This window comes from Aquarana catesbeiana, linkage group LG06 (assembly GCF_042186555.1).
Source record: "Aquarana catesbeiana isolate 2022-GZ linkage group LG06, ASM4218655v1, whole genome shotgun sequence".
NCBI lineage: Eukaryota > Metazoa > Chordata > Amphibia > Anura > Ranidae > Aquarana > Aquarana catesbeiana.
The window spans coordinates 2,385,304-2,411,149 of record NC_133329.1 but is presented as its reverse complement, the minus strand read 5'-3'; the positions used below and the strand labels follow the sequence as shown (position 1 = coordinate 2,411,149).

Below are 25,846 nucleotides of genomic sequence, written 5' to 3'. Positions count from 1 at the left end.
GATCAGAGACCATCTGGTCTTTGTTTGCCTCTGTGACCAGCCAGCTGCATGCTGGATCGTTTCTCGGGCACGCCGGTAAAAATGGTGAAACGCCCGATAAAATGGGGGGGGGGGGGGGGGGGAGACCGGGAGACCCAAACCCACCACTTCTGAAAGTGATCCAGTGGCTATTAAGTCGATTGGACCATTTTTCATGAGAAAGCCAGCCAAAAAACATGAAATGGTTGCAAGCCACGCTTGAATCTGCCATACCGTGTCTGAAAGCAGATCTCTACCCCCCTCCTCTACTTTAATCTTCAAATGCAGGTAAAGAAACCTAGATATAAGCTGTGCCATCCTAATAGCATCATGGGCCCGAGGCAAAAGTAATGCACTGGGGCTCCTACCAGCCTCCATTGGGTGCCCCTGCCCATCACTGGGCTGTCCCCTGCCCATCACTGGGCTGTCCCCTGCCCATCACTGGGTCGTCCCCCCCCCCCCCCCATTGCTGCCCCCCCCCCCCCCCATTGCTGGGCTCCCCCCCCCCAATCACTGTCCCCCCCCCCCCCCCATCACTGGGCCACCCCTCCCTATCACTGGGCCATTCCCCCCCCCATCCCTGGGCCATTCCCCCCATCATTGGGCCGTCCCCTCCCCAAATCACTGGGCCGTCCCCCATCATTGGGCCGTCCCCTCCCCAAATCACTGGGCCGTCCCCCATCATTGGGCCGTCCCCTCCCCAAATCACTGGGCCGTCCCCCATCATTGGGCCGTCCCCTCCCCAAATCACTGGGCCGTCCCCCATCATTGGGCCGTCCCCTCCCCAAATCACTGGGCCGTCCCCCTTCATTGGGCCGTCCCCTCCCCAAATCACTGGGCCGTCCCCCTTCATTGGGCCGTCCCCTCCCCAAATCACTGGGCCGTCCCCCATCATTGGGCCGTCCCCCATCATTGGGCCGTCCCCCTTCATTGGGCCGTCCCCTCCCCAAATCACTGGGCCGTCCCCCTTCATTGGGCCGTCCCCTCCCCAAATCACTGGGCCGTCCCCCATCATTGGGCCGTCCCCTCCCCAAATCACTGGGCCGTCCCCCATCATTGGGCCGTCCCCTCCCCAAATCACTGGGCCGTCCCCCATCATCGGTTGCCGTCCCCTTGCGTCATGTGCCCCCCCCCCACTACAGCGTGTGCCCAAAAATGCAACCCAAGATTACCTGACTCATGGGGGCGGAGCCTAATTAGGATTGAGTGGAGTTTCTGCTCAATTCCAGTACCATCCAATGTTCGCTTCCACTCTGACATGAGGGTGTCCACAAAATTGCAGATAGTCACGGGGGGGCGGGGGGTCACTCTGCTTCTGATAGAGCAACCCCAAGTGCCCGGTCCCCTGGACTGGAAATTACAAACCTGGTCTTTTGGGGTCATTTTAACATTTCATTTAACATTTCGGCTACATTATGTGGGGTTTTTGGGGTTCATTTCCTTTTTGTTTTGTTTTTTTTCAGACTGATATCCAAGTATTTTTTTTATTGTAAGTAACCTTTGCCTGTTATGTTTTCTTTGACAGAAGGGTTCGAGGAAAGAGCCGGCTATCCGAGACCGTTCAGTATCTGTCTCTCCGAGAAGGCGCAATGATGCCCGGGCAGCTGCTGACCGAAATAAAAGAGAAGACAGATACAGGGACAAGGCTGAGAAGAATTTGTACCAATCGCCTTCCAGAGAAACCTCCCCCGCCTCCAGTCCGGTACCCCGAAAGAGAAGCCGACGGGAGAGTCCAGTGGGGGGCGCTTCGGACACGAAAGGAGCAGAAGGGTTGCGGAGGAAAGACTCTCCTCCTCGACGGCGATCTCCTGCTACTCAGACTCAATCATCTAAAGAGTCTAGGAGAGAGAGAAGTCCGTCTCGAGAACAAGCCTCCCCAGACCGAGCACCCAAGGAGAGTTCATCCAAATATGACAAGCGCGTTAGTAATAAGCGCTCACCACCAGCCCCAAGTAAGACTTCGAAAACTACACGTTCATCATCCTCTTCATCTTCCTCATCCTCCTCATCGTCGTCTTCATCAGGAAGTGAAACGTCTGATCATGAGAAGATCAAAGACGTGCGAAAAAGTCAGGCTGGTGGCAAGCAAAGTAAAAGTTACAAAGCAGATGCTGGAGATAAGCATGGAAAGTTGGCAACACAGACCGAGGACAAGAGGACGAGACCCTCTCCGGTCAGACAGGTGGACCGAGATAGGAGGTCAAAGAAAAGTGCTTCCCCTAGTCCTCAAAGGCAGCGAAAATTAAGAACCCCTCCTGGAAGAAAGAGTTCCACTTCGAAGAGTCCGCCAAGGAAAGGTCGATCAGTAACACCTCAGCGCAAAGCCAGATCACCTTCTACTCCTCCTAGACGCAGAAAATCCAGGAGTCCGAAGCGCAAAGCTCGTTCTCCCTCCAAGTCTCCCCCAAAAGCACGAGCGCCATCTCCAACGCCACCACCTCGCGCCAAGTCCAAAACTCCCCAGCGAAGGCGGAGATCTACATCACCAACGCCTCCACGTCACTACCGTGATAAAGAGAGGTCTACCCGTGGTGATAAAAACAAATTCTCTCAGCCGAGAGACAGATCTGAAACTCCTAAAAAGACTGCAGGGTCTCGTACCCGTTCATCTAAAAGATCACCGTCTAGGTCACCAATTCGACGTGCAAGCCCCGTCACGCGCTCTCCTCGAAGAAGGGCAAGGTCACCATCCCGCTCATCTGACAGACAGGAAAGGTCGCGCACTCGCTCACCAGTCAAGAGAACAAGATCGCGCTCTCCATCGCTAAAGCAGAAGAACCTGTCTAAATCTGAACAAAAAAGGGCGAGGTCTCCTCCTGCAACGTACAGTGATAAAGAGCGGTCACGATCTAACTCAAGACGTCAAAGGAGAAGGTCGCCTTCTGATGCTTCTATGGCTTCCAGGTCACGTAGCCGTAGTCCACAATTCTATGGAAAGAATAAGTCTCGCTCACGATCTCCTCCTAAGCAACAGTCCTCTAGAATGACGCACAAGCAGTTGGGGTCTCCCAGAGACAAACCTCAGTCCTCCAGGAGAAAATCTTCATCACGGTCCGTGTCTCCAGTCCAGAAAAGGGTTTCATCAAGGAGTCGATCTCGGAGGTCTGTATCTAGATCCAAATCAAGAAGATCAAGATCTCCTTCATCTGAGAGAGGTTCATCCAGAAAAACAGAGAAGAAGTTAGAGTCCAGCAAAAAAAGGTACAGTTCTTCACCAGAACCAAAAGGACTTCATAATAGATCCTCTCCTGAACAAGAAAAGACATACAAGACAGGTCGTGCAGAGCCCCTAAATAACAAGACTGCACGTGGGCTAAGTCCACCCGCCTCTCCCATCTCGCAGACGTCACGTAGAAGCAGGTTGACCGAAGAATCTTCACCTATTCGTAGCAGAGATGGAGAGAGTAGGTCTAGAGCATCACTGACCAAGAAATCAAATCTTTCTCCTGAGCGTAGACCACGGTCTAAAGAGTCGCCCAAAATTCCCCGTGCAGGGTCATCTGCATCTCCGCTGCAGAGTCGCTCCCTGGAGGGTAAATACGGATCCTCTAGAAAAGACGAGTCTAGGCCTGCTCTCGAGAACAAAGACAAATTAAAAACTTCTGGTCATAAATATAGGTCGGAGTCCTCTTCAGAACGTGAATCCAGACCAAAATCCAAAGACAGGAAGAGATCAAAGCTTACTCTAGATAAAAATAGATCTCGTTCTTCGTCAGAAAGTGAAGATGGATCTTCTACATCACGCAGCAAAAAACGGTCCGGTTCATCAACAGAACGCAGATACAGAACTAAAGCGTTGTCAAAAAGCACTGAATTAAGAGTTCAGTCAGATCATGATACTAAAGGACTTGAGCCAGGGTTCAAGCGTTCATCAGCTCTTGAACGCAAAACAAAATCAATAAAGAGCAGAAGTGGATCTGACTCTTCATCAGAACGTGAAGAAAAGTCCAAATTATCTAAAGTTGAGCCTAAGTCTTCAAGTCAAGAAACAGTCTCCAAACGTAGAGAAAGACGTGAGGTGTCCTCAGGTGGTACATCCAAATACATTCTGCCTGCTAATAGATCGAGATCAAGGTCAACAAAGTCTAGTTCAGAGTCTTCTCCAGATAGAGGGCCTAAAAGCAAAGTGGTAAAATCCCAAACTGGCTTAGACAGACAGCCAAAAATTAGGAGGCAATCCTCCAGATCAAGTTCAGGATCCTCTTCAGAGAAGGAGTTGAGAAGTAGACCTCATCCAAAAAGAACCAGTTCCAGGTCATCATCCGAACGACTACCAAGAAGAAGATCAAGGGGTTCGGAGAGTTCCTCTTCGGACCGCTCAGCTAAATTTGATGTAGGTAGGCGAAGGCATAGTTCAGGCTCATCATCTGAAAGGCCACAAAAGGCCAAGTCACTTCAAGGTGAAGCTGTTTCTGGTCCCACTTATCAACATGCTGAGAGATCTAATTCTTATCCCTCTTCAGGTTCAAAATCCAATCTAAACCGTGATAAAGAAGTTTCTCGTTCATCCAAACATGATTCTGGATCCCCCCAGTATAGAGAGAGGTCCAGGTCATCAGACCACTCAAGAAAAGCAAGTTCTAAGTCCTCTGTAACTGAGTCCAGAGAAAGATCTCACAAACGTACCTCTAGCTCTGATTCCTCATCTGAACGAGACACTAAATCCAGGTCGTCCCAGAAAAAATCTCATTCTGGCTCCCCTGAAACTCGTGCATCAAGGACACCACCGTACAAATCACGATCCTCTGAAAATGAAACAAAACTTAAATCCCCCGAATATCAGGCAGTGAAATCTTTAGGGCTTGACTATAATTCACGGTCTCCATCTTCCAGAAAGGACGGGAAGTCTTTTGATGGCTCAGTTGGTGGCTCTTTGTCTCCAGCACATTCCAGGGCCTCCATTCCACAGCGACTTCAGGTACAACCAGAACCTTCTCCAGATAAGCAGATGGAAGACATGGACATTTCTCCTATAGATGAGTCTTCTTCAGATAAAAGATCTCCTTCAAAAAGCAACTCTTCTTCTGATAGTGAGGATTCTCAAGAGGTATCAAAGATTGTCCCTGAACTCGCAAATAAATCTGACTTTGAAGCAGACCATAGTAGAATTTCCAGCAAAGCAGGTCCAGAGCAAAGGGAGGAATGTTCAGTTACGTCCCCAATTTTAGATGTAAATGAAACTGAGTCTAAGTTAAGCAGGGATAGGCAGATCCATGAACCTGTCAAGGACTCTGTGTCCTCCCCGGTCCCAGCAAGTCATGAAATGCCTGTTAAAGGGCCCACTGCACCTGACCATGATCTTTCCAAGGATGGGGCCCCACCGATGGATGACTCATCCCCAGTCCGAGATATAGCAAAGAAAAGATCTAACAGAAAAAAATCCAGTTCCTCCTCGTCTTCAACCTCCTCCTCTTCATCTTCCTCTGCTTCATCTTCGTCGTCCTCCTCTTCGTCGTCCTCTTCCTCCTCCTCATCTTCGTCTTCTGAAGAGGATGATGAACCAAGTTCTTCTCCTGTAAAGAAGGCAACATCTCCTCCCTCTAAAAGACTAAGAACTAGTCGTGATTCTTCTCCAACTACTTTTTCCCCAGAACAAAAATCTTTTGAAAATGTAGTTTGTGACAAACCATTAGAGTCAGCTGCTGAAAAACCTTTAGATGCCAGTCTCTGCAACCAATCAAAATCTCCATCTGCAGAAGTAAATCTGGATGATGATCAAGATAGTCCTTACTCTCCCGTCCACTTTTTGGAGATGTCCTCAATGATAAAAGAGAGCGCATCCCCTGAGATTCAGATGAGCGCATCAAATTCTGAGACTGTTCCTCATGCCCATGTCGAATATCCTACTTCTCTGGCAGACAGTAAAGCCACTGTAGACATGTTTCTTGCTTCACCACAACCAGCCAGTCCTGTTTCTCAACCAAGTGAAGTCAGAATGCCTGCAGACATTACATGTCAAGACATGCATTCTCCAAAGCAGGCCAGTCCTCATCTACCTCCTTTAGACGGAACTGATTTTTCAGATGCTCGTACTGACTCGCTTTATGGCCAGATCGACTCCGTGACAGCGGCACATGATGAACAAAGTACTGCTAAAGTATCAGTAACTCCTCAACCAAATAAAAGCCCCAAGTCCCGTCGCTCCTCAAAGTCAAGTAGTTCTGATTCATCTTCTGAAGACAGCAGTTCTGATTCTTCAAGTGAGGACAGCTCTTCAGACGGGCATTCTACACCTGATCGATCAAAACCCTCTGAGAAGGTCACCAAACCAGATCCTCCAGCTATTCGGCGTATTGCATCGCCAGCTAAAAGGCAGCAGTCTCCGGAGTCACCAAAGCGTGAAGCAAGGAAATGGACAGGCAAAGAGAGACGAAGCCGTTCCCATTCCTCTTCTAGGTCACCAGTTGGCAGAGAAATACATCCACAGAAGAGGCGATCACCTTCAAGGTCACCCTCTAGAAAAAGAATGTCCAAGACACCACCACCACGACGACAAGTAAGGACACCACCTCGAGCTTTTAGATCACGTTCGCGGTCGAGGACTGAGAGATACTCATTCAGAAACCGCTCAAGATCATCTTCTAGGCGGTCTCCTTCGTGGTATGAACGTAGAAGATGGGCTCGTCGCCGGTCCCCTTCATCTCCTAGACAAGGCCACTCTGGGTCTCGATCACGAGTTTGGCGTTCCCGACGTGGTCGTTCTGGGTCCTCTCCTTGGAGAGGCCGGTCAAGATCTTTATCAAGACCCGATTCATCTCGGTATTCCCGCCACGGAAATTCTAGACCTTCTCCTAGAAGAAGATCAAGATCGCCACACAGACGAGAGAGACCGTATTATCAGAGGGAAAGGTCAAGTTCCTCAACTAGACGGAGGAGACCTTGGACACCACAGAGGAGATCCAGGTCACCTGAAAGAAGAGCAAGATCCCGATCTTATGATCGGTATAAGAGCGCACAAATTGGCAGGGGGGCTAGACGCAGCCGTTCACCATCACCACCAGGTCGAGAGAGGACTCGCTTGTCAGGGCGAGAGCGCTCCAGGTCCCCGAAGACAGATAAATTAGGTTTACGGCAGAGAAGTCCACGGTCACCAGCAAAAACTTCCAGTCCTGTTACTAAACATCGTCCAGCCTCTCCAGCAAGGCCCAGCAATGTAAAGTCACAAACAAATAATTCTCAGAGGTCACCGTCTCCTCCACAGTTGGAGAAGCATGCTGTGAGGTTGCCAAAAAGCCAAGTGCTTGGACAGCCAATCATCCAAGGCCAAGCACTTTCTGCTAGCAAGGGAGAGCCTTCTGCAGCAAGCCGGAATATTTCTAATTATCCCCAGACAGCTCTGGATGAATGTAGCATGTCTCCTCCAAGGCTTCTGAAAGCAAATGATGCTCCAGATACTCCTCCATCTTCCAGAAGTGGAGACAACAATTCTGAAATGGAATCAAAAATTGCAAACAACCAAAAAGTAGAGTCAGAAAAGATAACTTGTGCTACAGTGGTAAGCTTGGATGGAGAGAGGGCCACCCATTCACCGAGTCGCACTAATGGATCCTCAGAACAAGGTGGACCAAGTCTGACGTCTCCAACACAGCAGAAGAGGCGGGAGAGATCCTCTAAAAGTCCTTCAGCTTCGCAGACCGAGCCAGAAGCCAACTCCTCAAAGGCTGCCGCGGTGAATGCAGAAAGGTAATCCTGTTTGTTCATTAAGGGTTCAACCTTTAGGGTTACCTTGGAGGAAATGTATAGTGAGAGGAACTTGTAGGCACCTTTTTTAGTTTACAGGGCATAGTCTGTAAAATTGTACATGCAGCCAAATGGATCCCGTCTTTGAATTCGGAGGGATGGTCCGCTTTAAAGTTTTTATTTTTACACTGTCCGTTTGGATCACTTGTATTCCTATTACAAGGAATGTAAACATCCCTTGTTATAGAAATGGGCAGGACAAGGACCTCTTTAATGTGAGACCTCGTCAAAAAGACCTCAGAACTCACATTTACACTTCAAAGTAGAAAAAAAAAATTTAATTTTGCATAAAAAAAAAAAAAAAAATGGGCTCTTTAACCACTTCAGCCCTGGAAGATTTTACCCCCTTCCTGATCAGAGCACTTTGTGCGATTCGGCACTGCGTCGCTTTAACTGACAATTGCGCGGTCATGTGACGTGGCTCCCAAACAAAACTGACGTCCTTTTTTTTTTTTTTTTTTTTTTTTTTTTTTCCCCACAAATAGAGATTTCTTTTGGTGGTATTTGATCACCTCTGCCGTTTTTTTTTTTTTTTTTTTTTGTTTTGGTTTTTTTTTTGCGCTATAAACAAAAAAAGTGACAATTTAGAATAAAACGCAATTTTTTTTACTTTTTTCTAATATAAATATCCCCCAAAAATATATATATATATATATATATATATATATATATATATATATATATATATATATATATATATATATGTATGTATGTATGTGTGTGTGTGTGTGTGTGTGTGTGTGTGTGTGTGTGTGTGTGTGTATATATATATATATATATATATATATAAACTATTTACCTCAGTTTAGGCCGATATGTATTCTTCTACATATTTTTGGTAAAAAAAAAAAATTGCAATAAGCGTGTATTGATTTGATTGGTTTGCGCAAAAGTTATAACGTCTACAAAATATGGCTTTTTTTTTTTTGGCACTTTTTTATTAATTTTTTTTTTTTTTTTTTTTTTTACTAGTAATGGCATCGATCTGCGAAAATTTTTTTTTTTTTTTTTTTCATTGGGACTGCGACATTATGGCGGACACGTCGGACAATTTTGACACATTTTTTGGACCATTGGCATTTTTACAGCGATCTGTTCTGTGAAAATACTTTGATTACTGTAAAAATGTCACTGGCAGTGAAGGGGTTAACCACTAGGGGGCGATCAAGGGGTTAATGTGTTCCCTAGTGTGTGTTCTAACTGAAGGGGGGGGAGGGGACTGTGTAGGGGAGGAGATAGATCGCTGTTCATACTCTGTATGAACAGACGATCTGTCACTTCTCCCCTCAGAGAACCGGAAACTGTGTGTTTACACACACAGATCCCAGTTCTCCATGTGCCCCGAGCGACCGCGGTGATCGCGATCGCCGGGCACTCGCATCGGCTCCATGGGTGAGCAGGGGGCGCGCGCCCCCTAGTGGCCACAGGGCGAAGCGATGTTACATAACGTAGTTTCGCCCAGCCGTGCCGTTCTGCCGCAGTACAACTGCGGCGGCTGGTTGGCAAGTGGTTAAGTGACGTTTGCCGCCGCTCCGGTCCTCCTAAGGGCATAGTCGAATGGGGGCCATCTTGCCCTGACTCGACTTCCTGCCCATTAATCCAGATGGTCAGATTGTTTTCACCACTACCGACATCTCTGGTAAGCGGGGAAAACGTCCGGGAAGCGGCGCTGGGGGTGGGGGGGTAACACCTTCTCCCATAAAAGTGACCCTGAGGAAAATCTGCCGCCGACACCACTTTTATCTGAAAGAGATTCGCCTGCTGTATAAAAATATACTGGGGTTATGGCAGCTGTCTGCACTCATATCCATGGTATATAACGTCACCAAAAGTACCAACGCGTATGTATATATACTGTGGGCGGTCCAAAAGTGGTTATGCAAAACCCCCACCCACCATACAAGATCCCCAGGTGTAAAAAAAAAACAAACTTTGGCCCCTTTGCCTAGGTAGCGATGATATCTGTTGGCTTCCTGGGAAGGTTGGGGACTCCAGATCCCGGGATTTCGGTGCCGTCTCTATTCAGGAAGCCATAGTTATTTTTTTATGGCACTTGGGTTTATTACTAAGTCTTGGGCAGGTGGGATGCTAATGCTGTAAATTAAAAATGCTTTCAAGTTCGAAGAGTTTAATAGGTTTTTTTTTAAATTTTTTATCAGCTAATAAAATAGAATGTCAACGAAGAGAAATCCAATCAATATTTGGAGTGCCCATGTTCCGTCAGATTAGGCGACCCGTCAAATCTTGTAACGGAAGTGACGTTCTGTCACGGCCACCTTGGTACACCCCCACACTCGGCCACACTAAGCCAACAGTTGGCAAGCGGACATCTTTGTACACCCGCCGAAGTCTGGCGTTTCACACTTTATTTTTACCAGTAAACTGAGCTTTATATAGTGAAATACGGGATTTAGAACTCTTGACACGGTTTTGATGTTGAATTTTAAAATCGTCCGTCTTTTGTCAGATTAGCAAACCTGTGAGACTCGAAAATTAAAATTCAACATCAAAACAGTGTGGCGGAGTTCTAAATCCTGTATATCACCATATAAGATCCGTTTATTGGTAATAATAAGTGTGAAATGCCAGACTTCGGTGGGTGTACAAAGATGTCCGCTTGCCGACTTCTTCAGACTGTAGGCTTAAGCCTCGTACACACGGTACGATTGTTGGCAGGGGATTGTCTGTTGACAGACTCTTGTCCTAAATTCCTACCATTAGTACGCTCCTATAGACAATTGTTTTCCAATTTTCGGCCAACAAATGTTGGATGGCAGGCTAGTAAATTTTCGGCGGACAACGGCTTGACGTCTGATTTTCGTATGGTCGGTACACAAATCCGTCACACAAGTGGAAAGTAAAAACACGCATGCTCGGAATCAATGCTCAACAAACACAAAATTAGCAGAAGGGGCCCAAAGGGTGGCGCTCAAGAGCTGAAATTCCTCGTAGTATGTCACTACGTTCCTGTTTGTGGCACGACAATTGTGTACCGTTAGTATGCAAGGCAAGATCCTGGCACACGCCCTTTTGACAAAAATCAGACGCTTGGTTGGCCAACAATCGTACCGTGTGTACGAGGCTTTAGTGTGGACGAATGCGGGGTGTACCAAGATGGCCATGATGAAATCTGACAGGTCGCCTAATCTGACAGAACACCCCGCTTTGCCTTCTAGGTAGACTTGCACACAGTGGTTGAAGGAACTGGGCAGGTAGGTTGTTCTGGGTACATCTTTGGAGAACTAAGTACAGATCTTCTGCGGATGTCGGCTCTCTCCAATCCTTCATCCAAGACAGACTTCATGATGGTGAGGTCAAGGATCTGTGGGGGCCAAACCATCATTTCCACCACTTCTTTACACTTAATGACATTGGCTGTGTGTTTAGGGTGGTGCTCCTGCTGCAGAATAAGTTTGGGGCCAATCACACCCATCCCTGATGGTATGGCATGAAGAAGTCTCTGCCTGGATTTCTCACCATTGAACCTAGGCCCCACTGACTTCCCACAGACATCTCCGGACAGTAGATGGGGGTACCTGGTCCTCCACTGACTTCCCACAGACATCTCCGGACAGTAGATGGGGGTACCTGGTCCCCCACTGACTTCCCACAGACTTCTCCAGACAGTAGATGGGGGTACCTGGTCCTCCACTGACTTCCCACAGACTTCTCCAAACAGTAGATGGGGTACCTGGTCCTCCACTGACTTCCCACAGACATCTCCAGACAGTAGATGGGGTACCTGGTCCTCCACTGACTTCCCACAGACTTCTCCAAACAGTAGATGGGGTACCTGGTCCTCCACTGACTTCCCACAGACATCTCCAGACAGTAGATGGGGTACCTGGTCCTCCACTGACTTCCCACAGACATCTCCAGACAGTAGATGGGGGTACCTGGTCCTTCACTGACTTCCCACAGACTTCTCCAGACAGTAGATGGGGGTACCTGGTCCTCCACTGACTTCCCACAGACATCTCCAGACAGTAGATGGGGGTACCTGGTCCCCCACTGACTTCCCACAGACATCTCCAGACAGTAGATGGGGGTACCTGGTCCCCCACTGACTTCCCACAGACATCTCCAGACAGTAGATGGGGGTACCTGGTCCCCCACTGACTTCCCACAGACATCTCCAGACAGTAGATGGGGGTACCTGGTCCTCCACTGACTTCCCACAGACATCTCCAGACAGTAGATGGGGGTACCTGGTCCCCCACTGACTTCCCACAGACATCTCCAGACAGTAGATGGGGGTACCTGGTCCCCCACTGACTTCCCACAGACATTTCCAGACAGTAGATGGGGGTACCTGGTCCCCCACTGACTTCCCACAGACATCTCCAGACAGTAGATGGGGGTACCTGGTCCTTCACTGACTTCCCACAGACTTCTCCGGACAGTAGATGGGGGTACCTGGTCCCCCACTGACTTCCCACAGACATCTCCGGACAGTAGATGGGGTACCTGGTCCTTCACTGACTTCCCACAGACTTCTCCAGACAGTAGATGGGGGTACCTGGTCCCCCACTGACTTCCCACAGACTTCCCCGGACAGTAGATGGGGGTACCTGGTCCCCCCACTGACTTCCCACAGACTTCCCCGGACAGTAGATGGGGGTACCTGGTCCCCCCACTGACTTCAGACAGTACTTGAGTCCCCCTGTTTTCATACAGTTCTGTGCTGATGGTACTGCTGTACATCTTCCGATGTGGAAGGGAAGGAAGTAAGTCATCTGCTGCATTGTTTATTGACTGACCACTGCATCTACACTCCTCAGCGTCGTCCCCCCCACCCCATCGACCACTGCATCTACACTCCTCAGCGTCGTCCCCCCCACCCCATCGACCACTGCATCTACACTCCTCAGCGTCCCCCCCCCCCACCCCATCGACCACTGCATCTACACTCCTCAGCGTCCCCCCCCCCCACCCCATCGACCACTGCATCTACACTCCTCAGCGTCCCCCCCCCCCACCCCATCGACCACTGCATCTACACTCCTCAGCGTCCCCCCCCCCCACCCCATCGACCACTGCATCTACACTCCTCAGCGTCCCCCCCCCCACCCCATCGACCACTGCATCTACACTCCTCAGCGTCCCCCCCCCCCACCCCATCGACCACTGCATCTACACTCCTCAGCGTCCCCCCCCCCCCACCCCATCGACCACTGCATCTACACTCCTCAGCGTCCCCCCCCCCCCCACCCCATCGACCACTGCATCTACACTCCTCAGCGTCGTCCCCCCCACCCCATCGACCACTGCATCTACACTCCTCAGCGTCGTCCCCCCCACCCCATCGACCACTGCATCTACACTCCTCAGCGTCGTCCCCCCCACCCCATCGACCACTGCATCTACACTCCTCAGCGTCGTCCCCCCCACCCCATCGACCACTGCATCTACACTCCTCAGCGTCGTCCCCCCCACCCCATCGACCACTGCATCTACACTCCTCAGCGTCGTCCCCCCCACCCCATCGACCACTGCATCTACACTCCTCAGCGTCGTCCCCCCCACCCCATCGACCACTGCATCTACACTCCTCAGCGTCGTCCCCCCCACCCCATCGACCACTGCATCTACACTCCTCAGCGTCGTCCCCCCCACCCCATCGACCACTGCATCTACACTCCTCAGCGTCGTCCCCCCCACCCCATCGACCACTGCATCTACACTCCTCAGCGTCCCCCCCACCCCACCCCATCGACCACTGCATCTACACTCCTCAGCGTCCCCCCCACCCCCCACCCCATCGACCACTGCATCTACACTCCTCAGCATCGTCCCCCCCACCCTATCGACCACTGCATCTACACTCCTCAAAATCCCCCCGACCACTGTGTCTACGCTCCTCAGCGCCGTTCCTCCCCACCCCATCGACCACTGCATCTACGCTCCTCAGCGCCGTTCCCCCCCACCCCATCGACCACTGCATCTACACTCCTCAGCGTCCCCCCCACCCCACCCCATCGACCACTGCATCTACACTCCTCAGCGTCCCCCCCACCCCCCACCCCATCGACCACTGCATCTACACTCCTCAGCATCGTCCCCCCCACCCTATCGACCACTGCATCTACACTCCTCAAAATCCCCCCGACCACTGTGTCTACGCTCCTCAGCGCCGTTCCTCCCCACCCCATCGACCACTGCATCTACGCTCCTCAGCGCCGTTCCCCCCCACCCCATCGACCACTGCATCTACACTCCTCAGCGTCCCCCCCCCCCACCCCATCGACCACTGCATCTACACTCCTCAGCGTCGTCCCCCCCACCCCATCGACCACTGCGTCTACGCTCCTCAACATCCCCCCGACCACTGTGTTTACGCTCCTCAGCGCCGTTCCCCCCCACCCCATCGACCACTGCATCTACACTCCTCAGCATCGTTTCCCCCCCCACCCCATCGACCACTGCATCTACGCTCCTCAGCGTCGTCCCCCCCACCAGATTGACCACTGCATCTACGCTCCTCAGCGTCCCCCCCCACCCCATCGACCACTGCATCTACGCTCCTCAACGTCCCCCCGACCACTGTGTCTACACTCCTCAGCGTCGTCCCCCCCCCCCACCCCATCGACCACTGTGTCTACGCTCCTCAGCATCCCCCCGACCACAGCGTCTACGCTCCTCAGCGTCGTTCCCCCACCCCATCGACCACTGCGTCTACGCTCCTCAGCGTCGTTTCCCCCCCCCCACCCCATCGACCACTGAGTCTGCGCTCCTCGGCGCCCCCCCCCAACCACTGCGTCTGCGCTCCTCAGCGTGTGTCCCCCCTGAGTCTGCGTTCCTCGGCGTGTGTCCCCCCCCCTCGAGTCTGCGCTCCTCGGCGTCCCCCCCGACCACCGAGTCTGTGCTCCTCGGCGTGAGTGTGTGTGTGTCGTCCCCCCCCCCCCGAGCTCCTCGGCCACTGCTTATGCACTCCTCGGCCCCCCTCACCCCCCCCACCCCCCCGACCACTGCGTCTGCGCTCCTCGGCGTCGTCCCCCCCCCAACCACTGCGTCTGCGCTTCTCAGCGTCCCCCCCCCCCCCCCCCAACCACTGCGTCTGCGCTTCTCGGCGTCCCCCCCCCCCCCACCACTGCGTCTGCGCTTCTCAGCGTCCCCCCCCAACCACTGCGTCTGCGCTTCTCGGCGTCCCCCCCGACCACTGCGTCTGCGCTCCTCGGCGTCCCCGACCACTGCGTCTGCGCTCCTCGGCGTCCCCGAGCACTGCGTCTGCGCTCCTCGGCGTCCCCGAGCACTGCGTCTGCGCTCCTCGGCGTCCCCGAGCACTGCGTCTGCGCTCCTCGGCGTCCCCGAGCACTGCGTCTGCGCTCCTCGGCGTCCCCGAGCACTGCGTCTGCGCTCCTCGGCGTCCCCGAGCACTGCGTCTGCGCTCCTCGGCGTCCCCGAGCACTGCGTCTGCGCTCCTCGGCGTCCCCGAGCACTGCGTCTGCGCTCCTCGGCGTCCCCGAGCACTGCGTCTGCGCTCCTCGGCGTCCCCGAGCACTGCGTCTGCGCTCCTCGGCGTCCCCGTGCACTGCGTCTGCGCTCCTCGGCGTCGTTCCCCCCCCCCCCCCGAGTCTGCGCTCCTCGCCGTGTGTCCCCCCCCCCCGAGTCTGCGCTCCTCGGCGTCCCCCCCGACCACTGAGTCTGCGCTCCTCGGCGTGTGTGTGTCCCCCCCCCCCCCCCCCGCGTCTGCGCTCCTCGGCGTGTGTCCCCCCCCGACCACTGCGTCTGCGCTCCCCGGCCCCCCTCCCCCCCACCACTGCGTCTGCACTCCTCGGTCCCCCCCCCCCCCGATCACTGCATCTGCACTCCTCGGTCCCCCCCCCCCCCGACCACTGCGTCTGCGCTCCCCGGCCCCCCTCCCCCCCCACCACTGCGTCTGCACTCCTCGGTCCCCCCCCCCCCCCCGACCACTGCGTCTGCACTCCTCGGTCCCCCCCCCCGACCACTGCTTATGCACTCCTCACCCCCCCCGACCACTGCGTCTGCGCTCCTCGGCGTCCCCCCCCCCCCAACCACTGCGTCTGCGCTTCTCGGCGTCCCCCCCGACCACTGCGTCTGCGCTTCTCGGCGTCCCCGACCACTGCGTCTGCGCTCCTCGGCGTCCCCGACCACTGCGTCTGCGCTCCTCGGCGTCCCCGACCACTGCGTCTGCGCTCCTCGGCGTCCCCGACCACTGCGTCTGCGCTCCTCGGCGTCCCCGACCACTGCGTCTGCGCTCCTCGGCGTCCCCGACCACTGCGTCTGCGCTCCTCGGCGTCCCCGACCACTGCGTCTGCGCTCCCCGGCCCCCCTCCCCCCCCACCACTGCGTCTGCACTCCTCGGTCCCCCTCCCCCCCCCCCCGACCACTGCGTCTGCACTCCTCGGTCCCCCCCCCCCGACCACTGCTTATGCACTCCTCACCCCCCCGACCACTGCGTCTGCGCTCCTCGGCGTCGTCCCCCCCAACCACTGCGTCTGCGCTTCTCGGCGTCCCCCCCCCCCCCCCCCCGACCACTGCGTCTGCGCTCCTCGGCGTCCCCCCCCCCCCCCCCCCCCCGACCACTGCGTCTGCGCTCCTCGGCGTCCCCCCCCCCCCGACCACTGCGTCTGCGCTCCTCGGCGTCGTCCCCCCCCCCCCGACCACTGCGTCTGCGCTCCTCGGCGTCCCCGACCACTGCGTCTGCGCTCCTCGGCGTCCCCGACCACTGCGTCTGCGCTCCTCGGCGTCCCCGACCACTGCGTCTGCGCTCCTCGCCGTGTGTCCCCCCCCCCCCCCCCCCCCCCGAGTCTGCGCTCCTCGGCGTCCCCCCCCGACCACTGAGTCTGCGCTCCTCGGCGTGTGTGTGTGTGTGTGTCCCCCCCCCGAGTCTGCGCTCCTCGGCGTGTGTCCCCCCCCCCCCCCCCCAACCACTGCGTCTGCGCTCCCCGGCCCCCCTCCCCCCCACCACTGCGTCTGCACTCCTCGGTCCCCCTCCCCCCCCCCCCCCCCCCCGACCACTGCGTCTGCACTCCTCGGGCCCCCCCCCCCCCGACCACTGCGTCTGCGCTCCCCGGCCCCCCTCCCCCCCACCACTGCGTCTGCACTCCTCGGTCCCCCTCCCCCCCCCCCCCCCCGACCACTGCGTCTGCACTCCTCGGTCCCCCCCCCGACCACTGCTTATGCACTCCTCACCCCCCCGACCACTGCGTCTGCGCTCCTCGGCGTCGTCCCCCCCGACCAGTGCGTCTGCGCTTCTCGGCGTCCCCCCCCCCCCCCCCCCGACCACTGCGTCTGCGCTTCTCGGCGTCCCTCCCCCCCCCCCCGACCACTGCGTCTGCGCTCCTCGGCGTCCACGACCACTGCGTCTGCGCTCCTCGGCGTCCACGACCACTGCGTCTGCGCTCCTCGGCGTCCCCGACCACTGCGTCTGCGCTCCTCGGCGTCCCCGACCACTGCGTCTGCGCTCCTCGGCGTCCCCGACCACTGCGTCTGCGCTCCTCGGCGTCCCCGACCACTGCGTCTGCGCTCCTCGGCGTCCCCGACCACTGCGTCTGCGCTCCCCGGCCCCCCTCCCCCCCACCACTGCGTCTGCACTCCCCGGCCCCCCTCCCCCCCACCACTGCGTCTGCACTCCTCGGTCCCCCTCCCCCCCCCCCCCCCCCGACCACTGCGTCTGCACTCCTCGGTCCCCCCCCCCGACCACTGCTTATGCACTCCTCACCCCCCCGACCACTGCGTCTGCGCTCCTCGGCGTCGTCCCCCCCCCAACCACTGCGTCTGCGCTTCTTGGCGTCCCCCCCGACCACTGCGTCTGCGCTTCTCGGCGTCGTCCCCCCCCCCCCCCCCGACCACTGCGTCTGCGCTCCTCGGCGTCCCCCCCCCCCCCCCGACCACTGCGTCTGCGCTCCTCGGCGTCGTCCCCCCCCGACCACTGCGTCTGCGCTCCTCGGCGTCCCCCCCCGACCACTGCGTCTGCGCTCCTCGGCGTCCCCGACCACTGCGTCTGCGCTCCTCGGCGTCCCCGACCACTGCGTCTGCGCTCCTCGGCGTCCCCGACCACTGCGTCTGCGCTCCTCGGCGTCCCCGACCACTGCGTCTGCGCTCCTCGGCGTCCCCGACCACTGCGTCTGCGCTCCTCGGCCCCCCTCACCCCCCCCGACCACTGCGTCTGCGCTTCTCGGCGTCGCCCCCCCCCCCCCCCCCCCCGACCACTGCGTCTGCGCTTCTCGGCGTCGCCCCCCCCCCCCCCCCCCCCGACCACTGCGTCTGCGCTTCTCGGCGTCGCCCCCCCCCCCCCCCCCCGACCACTGCGTCTGCGCTTCTCGACGTCGCCCCCCCGACCACTGCGTCTGCGCTTCTCGGCGTCCCCCCCCCCCCCCCCCGACCACTGCGTCTGCGCTTCTCGACGTCGCCCCCCCCCCCCCCCCCCCCGACCACTGCGTCTGCGCTTCTCGACGTCGCCCCCCCGACCACTGCGTCTGCGCTTCTCGGCGTCGCCCCCCCGACCACTGCGTCTGCGCTTCTCGGCGTCGCCCCCCCCGACCACTGCGTCTGCGCTTCTCGGCGTCCCCCCCCCCCCGACCACTGCGTCTGCGCTTCTCGGCGTCCCCCCCCCCCCCGACCACTGCGTCTGCGCTTCTCGGCGTCCCCCCGTCCTCCCCCCGACCACTGCCTCTATGCTCCCCACCCAAAACATACAGCCAATGTCATTAACGGGGTTGTAAACCCTCATGTTTTTTAGGATGCATTAAGGTGAAAGAACTTCTATCACTGACCAGCCCCCCGTTTTACTCATCTGAGCCAATTCGTTCCCACGCTGGAGATGCGCAAACCCTCTCTGGCCGGGGTCTCGGCTCTTGATTGGATAGATTAATAGCAGTGCAGCCATTGGCTCCTTCTGCTGTCAATCAGATCCAATGAAGCGGGGCAGAGTCCGGTGTTCTGCGTCTGTGGACGCAAATACTGGACTCGGGAGCGCGCCCGTGAGGTAACTCCCAAGGAGAGCACTTCTCCTAGGTGGTTTCCCGATGCGTGGAGGAGCCGTGAGCGCCTTTGGGGGACCCCAGAAGATGATCAGGGCCACACTGTGCAAAACGAGCTGCACAGTGGAGGTAAGTATGATATAAAGATTAAGAACGGTCTTCAGTGTAAAGGAGGAGTCCTGGAAGTGATAGTTTGGCCCCCACAGAGCCCTGATCCCACCATCATAGAGTCTGCCTGGCATGTGAGTCGGCTGACATCCACAGATCTGTGCTTCGTTCTCCAAAATGTACGTAGAACCACCTACCTACCTGTGGAGTTCCTACAACCGCTGTGTGCGAGTACCTAGAAGAAGGTACATTTATTGGATTTGGATTTCTTTTTTCTTTCCATTTTGTAAACTGTTTAAAAATGAACACTTCGATTTCTGAAAGCATTCTTCATTGATGGTCCCTCATCTGCCTAAGACTTGCACAGTAGTGTATATAAGTAGCCTTGTTTGTCACGCTGGTATTGGGGTGGACCTGAATGTCCTCTCTCTGGTGGTTTCTACACATACTTTTGTATGAAGATTTGGTGTTGGGGCTTCCAGTACTTCTGGTGGACGGACTCCAGTGTGATTCTTTTCACACCTTCCCCAACCCTCTCCAAGGTGTTGGTACATCTCAGGGGCCCCCAATAGCTGCAGAGTTCTAGACTAGAGCCCGTTGATGTTCGAGATTTGTCAGACATTCATAAAGATGTCATTTTTAACAATTTAGGGGGGACCTCCTGGTGACGTTTTTGTGTTGTACAATGTGTGTGACCCATAGAATGGTTGATAACCTGTTTGTTCTGTAATTCCCCCACCAGGGTTCCCAGCCCACCACCAGCAGAACCGAAGAAACTGGAAGAGGTTCCTTTGCCTAAAGGAGAATCCCGCCGATCCCGAAGCTCCAGTTCTTCCTCATCGTCATCGTCCTCTTCCTCATCTTCGTCGAGCTCTTCATCGGGCTCAGAATCTTCATCCTCATCCTCATCCTCTTCCTCATCTCATAAATTGGCAAACAAATCCGGCAACAAGAAGGGACCCTCGCCCGGGAGGAGGAGGTGAGAGCTTTTTATTACGGGGAAGAGTTCAACTTCACTTACTAACCATTTAATTTACAGGTGGTCACGTGACCTGTTCTCTGTGGGGTGGGGCTTGTTAGAATATAAAAAATGGCATGTCTAATGGCTCCACCCAACATCTAAAATCAGCCAGTGGATTACTGAAAGGTGCACACGAGTCTCTGGATGGGAGCTGCAGCATCATGTTCAGTGATTCTGTGCTGGGCCCGTACTTGTGTCTGTGCTGGGCCCCCGCGCTTTGCCTGTCTGTGCTGGGCCCCCGCGCTTTGCCTGTCTGTGCTGGGCCCCCGCGCTTTGCCTGTCTGTGCTGGGCCCCCGCGCTTTGCCTGTCTGTGCTGGGCCCCCGCGCTTTGCCTGTCTGTGCTGGCCCCCCCGCGCTTTGCCTGTCTGTGCTGGCCCCCCCGCGCTTTGCCTGTCTGTGCTGGCCCCCCCGCGCTTTGCCTGTCTGTGCTGGCCCCCCCGCGCTTTGCCTGTCTGTGCTGGCCCCCCCCCCGCGCTTTGCCTGTCTGTGCTGGCCCCCCCCCCGCGCTTTGCCTGTCTGTGCTGGCCCCCCCGCGCTTTGCCTGTCTGTGCTGGCCCCCCCGCGCTTTGCCTGTCTGTGCTGGCCCCCCCGCGCTTTGCCTGTCTGTGCTGGCCCCCCCCGCGCTTTGCCTGTCTGTGCTGGCCCCCCCCGCGCTTTGCCTGTCTGTGCTGGCCCCCCCCGCGCTTTGCCTGTCTGTGCTGGCCCCCCCCGCGCTTTGCCTGTCTGTGCTGGCCCCCCCCCGCGCTTTGCCTGTCTGTGCTGGGCCCCCGCGCTTTGCCTGTCTGTGCTGGCCCCCCCCCGCGCTTTGCCTGTCTGTGCTGGCCCCCCCGCGCTTTGCCTGTCTGTGCTGGCCCCCCCGCGCTTTGCCTGTCTGTGCTGGCCCCCCCGCGCTTTGCCTGTCTGTTCTGGCCCCCCCCGCGCTTTGCCTGTCTGTGCTGGCCCCCCCGCGCTTTGCCTGTCTGTGCTGGCCCCCCCGCGCTTTGCCTGTCTGTGCTGGCCCCCCCGCGCTTTGCCTGTCTGTGCTGGCCCCCCGCGCTTTGCCTGTCTGTGCTGGCCCCCCCGCGCTTTGCCTGTCTGTGCTGGCCCCCCCGCGCTTTGCCTGTCTGTGCTGGCCCCCCCGCGCTTTGCCTGTCTGTGCTGGCCCCCCCGCGCTTTGCCTGTCTGTGCTGGCCCCCCCGCGCTTTGCCTGTCTGTGCTGGCCCCCCCGCGCTTTGCCTGTCTGTGCTGGCCCCCCCGCGCTTTGCCTGTCTGTGCTGGCCCCCCCGCGCTTTGCCTGTCTGTGCTGGCCCCCCCGCGCTTTGCCTGTCTGTGCTGGCCCCCCCGCGCTTTGCCTGTCTGTGCTGGCCCCCCCGCGCTTTGCCTGTCTGTGCTGGCCCCCCCGCGCTTTGCCTGTCTGTGCTGGCCCCCCCCGCGCTTTGCCTGTCTGTGCTGGCCCCCCCCGCGCTTTGCCTGTCTGTGCTGGCCCCCCCCGCGCTTTGCCTGTCTGTGCTGGCCCCCCCCGCGCTTTGCCTGTCTGTGCTGGCCCCCCCGCGCTTTGCCTGTCTGTGCTGGGCCCCCCCGCGCTTTGCCTGTCTGTGCTGGGCCCCCCCGCGCTTTGCCTGTCTGTGCTGGGCCCCCCCGCGCTTTGCCTGTCTGTGCTGGCCCCCCCGCGCTTTGCCTGTCTGTGCTGGCCCCCCCGCGCTTTGCCTGTCTGTGCTGGCCCCCCCGCGCTTTGCCTGTCTGTGCTGGCCCCCCCGCGCTTTGCCTGTCTGTGCTGGCCCCCCCGCGCTTTGCCTGTCTGTGCTGGCCCCCCCGCGCTTTGCCTGTCTGTGCTGGCCCCCCCGCGCTTTGCCTGTCTGTGCTGGCCCCCCCGCGCTTTGCCTGTCTGTGCTGGCCCCCCCTCCCGCGCTTTGCCTGTCTGTGCTGGCCCCCCCTCCCGCGCTTTGCCTGTCTGTGCTGGCCCCCCCTCCCGCGCTTTGCCTGTCTGTGCTGGCCCCCCCTCCCGCGCTTTGCCTGTCTGTGCTGGCCCCCCCTCCCGCGCTTTGCCTGTCTGTGCTGGCCCCCCCTCCCGCGCTTTGCCTGTCTGTGCTGGCCCCCCCTCCCGCGCTTTGCCTGTCTGTGCTGGCCCCCCCTCCCGCGCTTTGCCTGTCTGTGCTGGCCCCCCCTCCCGCGCTTTGCCTGTCTGTGCTGGCCCCCCCTCCCGCGCTTTGCCTGTCTGTGCTGGCCCCCCCTCCCGCGCTTTGCCTGTCTGTGCTGGCCCCCCCTCCCGCGCTTTGCCTGTCTGTGCTGGCCCCCCCTCCCGCGCTTTGCCTGTCTGTGCTGGCCCCCCCTCCCGCGCTTTGCCTGTCTGTGCTGGCCCCCCCTCCCGCGCTTTGCCTGTCTGTGCTGGCCCCCCCTCCCGCGCTTTGCCTGTCTGTGCTGGCCCCCCCTCCCGCGCTTTGCCTGTCTGTGCTGGCCCCCCCTCCCGCGCTTTGCCTGTCTGTGCTGGCCCCCCCTCCCGCGCTTTGCCTGTCTGTGCTGGCCCCCCCTCCCGCGCTTTGCCTGTCTGTGCTGGCCCCCCCTCCCGCGCTTTGCCTGTCTGTGCTGGCCCCCCCTCCCGCGCTTTGCCTGTCTGTGCTGGCCCCCCCTCCCGCGCTTTGCCTGTCTGTGCTGGCCCCCCCTCCCGCGCTTTGCCTGTCTGTGCTGGCCCCCCCTCCCGCGCTTTGCCTCTTCATCTGCTTGCTTCTATTGATAATTGCTGTATAAATTTAGGGGGCAGAGCAGTGATGTGTCCTCAGTAGGTGTTTTGGCTCCCCCTGTATAGGGAGTATTGTGTCTCACCTCTGCTCTCTTCCTTGTTCCCAGGTCTCGAAGTCCACGTAAACCCATCGACTCACTGAGGGATTCCCGCTCCCTGAGTTATTCTCCAGCAGAGAGACGCCGCCGCCCCCCCACTCCTCCACCCCGCAGAAGGTAAGTGACCCCCAGCACCATCATGTGACATTGCAATGTTTTCACCTGATGTAAACCGAAAACAAATTGCACTCATGCTTAAAGTGTTACTGAACCCAGGAGCCTGCAGTCGCTATATCTGGTCTCCCCGGGAGCCTGCAGTCGCTATATCTGCTCTCCCCAGGAGCCTGCAGTCGCTATATCTGGTCTCCCCAGGAGCCTGCAGTCGCTATATCTGGTCTCCCCAGGAGCCTGCAGTCGCTATATCTGGTCTCCCCAGGAGCCTGCAGTCGCTATATCTGGTCTCCCCAGGAGCCTGCAGTCGCTATATCTGGTCTCCCCAGGAGCCTGCAGTCACTATATCTGGTCTCCCCAGGAGCCTGCAGTCGCTATATCTGGTCTCCCCAGGAGCCTGCAGTCGCTATATCTGCTCTCCCCAGGAGCCTGCAGTCGCTATATCTGCTCTCCCCAGGAGCCTGCAGTCGCTATATCTGCTCTCCCCGGGAGCCTGCAGTCGCTATATCTGCTCTCCCCGGGAGCCTGCAGTCGCTATATCTGCTCTCCCCGGGAGCCTGCAGTCGCTATATCTGCTCTCCCCGGGAGCCTGCAGTCGCTATATCTGCTCTCCCCAGGAGCCTGCAGTCGCTATATCTGCTCTCCCCAGGAGCCTGCAGTCGCTATATCTGCTCTCCCCAGGAGCCTGCAGTCGCTATATCTGGTCTCCCCAGGAGCCTCCAGTCACTATATCTGCTCTCCCCAGGAGCCTGCAGTCGCTATATCTGGTCTCCCCAGGAGCCTCCAGTCACTATATCTGGTCTCCCCAGCAGCCTGCAGTCACTATATCTGGTCTCCCCAGCAGCCTGCAGTCTCTATATCTGCTCTTCCCGGGAGCCTGCAGTCGCTATATCTGGTCTCCCCAGGAGCCTCCAGTCACTATATCTGGTCTCCCCAGCAGCCTGCAGTCTCTATATCTGCTCTTCCCGGGAGCCTGCAGTCGCTATATCTGGTCTCCCCAGGAGCCTCCAGTCACTATATCTGGTCTCCCCAGCAGCCTGCAGTCTCTATATCTGCTCTTCCCGGGAGCCTGCAGTCTCTCTATCTGCTCTTCCCGGGAGCCTGCAGTCTCTCTATCTGCTCTTCCCGGGAGCCTGCAGTCTCTCTATCTGCTCTTCCCGGGACTCTGCGGTCACTATATCTGCTCTTCCCGGGACTCTGCGGTCACTATATCTGGTCTCCCCAGGACTCTGCAGTCACTATATCTGCTCTTCCCGGGACTCTGCGGTCACTATATCTGGTCTCCCCAGGACTCTGCAGTCACTATATCTGGTCTCCCCAGGACTCTGCAGTCACTATATCTGGTCTCCCCGGGACTCTGCAGTCACTATATCTGGTCTCCCCGGGACTCTGCAGTCACTATATCTGGTCTCCCCAGGACTCTGCAGTCACTATATCTGGTCTCCCCGGGACTCTGCAGTCACTATATCTGGTCTCCCCGGGACTCTGCAGTCACTATATCTGGTCTCCCCTGGACTCTGCAGTCACTATATCTGCTCTCCCCAGGACTCTGCAGTCACTATATCTGGTCTCCCCTGGACTCTGCAGTCACTATATCGGAGTATAACCAGCATGCTTTACTGTATATAGTGACTGATTTTACTCTTGTGGGTTTAGTAACACTTTGGTTTGAGATTTTAAAGTAAAGAAGCTGTGACTCCACTATGAGATACTTCAAATAGCTACCAAATCCGATCCAAACGCTGCATTCCACCACAACTAAAAAAATCAAAATCGGAGTCCTTCAATAAACGTGCTGAAGTCCCATCTATCATGGTAAAACTGAGGAACAGCACAGTGAGCGCTCCAAACTGAAGAGCGTGTCAAAAAATGGCGGAGCTCCTTCTTTGGTGAGCGCACACCGTCTGCTTCTTCAATGTTTGTAGATGGGGCTTCAGCACATTTTTGTTGGATGATGGTGTTTGTTGTATTTTTTGGTGTAGTGGAACAGTGTTTGTGAAATGTTGTCACCTGCAGACAAGAAAGCTGACACTTTTTCTTCATTCCAGAGAGCGAGATTCCCGGAGGAGTCACAATTCCCCGGAGCGCAAAAGGCGGAGAGATTCACCAGGACCCCGCTACTCCCACAGGAGGCCCTCCAGGTACGGTCTTGGTGCTGTGGCTTTATTTGACAGGGAAGGTGAGGTGACGCGGTGCAGACCCTCTCAGTACATCGGGAGTGAGTCAAAAGCGGCTGGTCTCTGATCCCTCTAACATGATGGTGGCCAGTCAGTGGTCCCTGCCGTGTCTGCTCGCTCTGCTCAGCAGTCCCTCATTCTAATGACTCCTGTCCTCTCCATGCATCTCGTGCATTCATCTCACTCATTTTGTTCTGCTCTCTGCTGTCTTTGGCTGTCTGCTCTCTGCTGTCTTTGGCTGTCTGCTCTCTGCTGTCTTTGGCTGTCTGCTCTCTGCTGTCTTTGGCTGTCTGCTCTCTGCTGTCTTTGGCTGTCTGCTCTCTGCTGTCTTTGGCTGTCTGCTCTCTGCTGTCTTTGGCTGTCTGCTCTCTGCTGTCTTTGGCTGTCTGCTCTCTGCTGTCTTTGGCTGTCTGCTCTCTGCTGTCTTTGGCTGTCTGCTCTCTGCTGTCTTTGGCTGTCTGCTCTCTGCTGTCTTTGGCTGTCTGCTCTCTGCTGTCTTTGGCTGTCTGCTCTCTGCTGTCTTTGGCTGTCTGCTCTCTGCTGTCTTTGGCTGTCTGCTCTCTGCTGTCTTTGGCTGTCTGCTCTCTGCTGTCTTTGGCTGTCTGCTCTCTGCTGTCTTTGGCTGTCTGCTCTCTGCTGTCTTTGGCTGTCTGCTCTCTGCTGTCTTTGGCTGTCTGCTCTCTGCTGTCTTTGGCTGTCTGCTCTCTGCTGTCTTTGGCTGTCTGCTCTCTGCTGTCTTTGGCTGTCTGCTCTCTGCTGTCTTTGGCTGTCTGCTCTCTGCTGTCTTTGGCTGTCTGCTCTCTGCTGTCTTTGGCTGTCTGCTCTCTGCTGTCTTTGGCTGTCTGCTCTCTGCTGTCTTTGCTGTCTGCTCTCTGCTGTCTTTGGCTGTCTGCTCTCTGCTGTCTTTGGC

The 25,846-nt window shown here is 56.8% G+C and overlaps 1 protein-coding gene across 1 annotated transcript in view; it reads left to right on the top strand.

The window, feature by feature from the left end:
- The window catches only part of LOC141148130 (uncharacterized), a gene marked incomplete at its 3' end in the record, with an annotated part of 30,997 nt that extends 6,097 nt beyond the window's left edge, over nucleotides 1–24,900 (top strand). Inside the window, 4 exon segments of the mRNA XM_073635310.1 lie at nucleotides 1,544–7,701; nucleotides 19,555–19,791; nucleotides 22,658–22,765; nucleotides 24,808–24,900. Coding sequence (XP_073491411.1) covers nucleotides 1,544–7,701; nucleotides 19,555–19,791; nucleotides 22,658–22,765; nucleotides 24,808–24,900 — 6,596 coding nt within the window.
- Nucleotides 24,901–25,846: the final 946 nt, after the last annotated feature.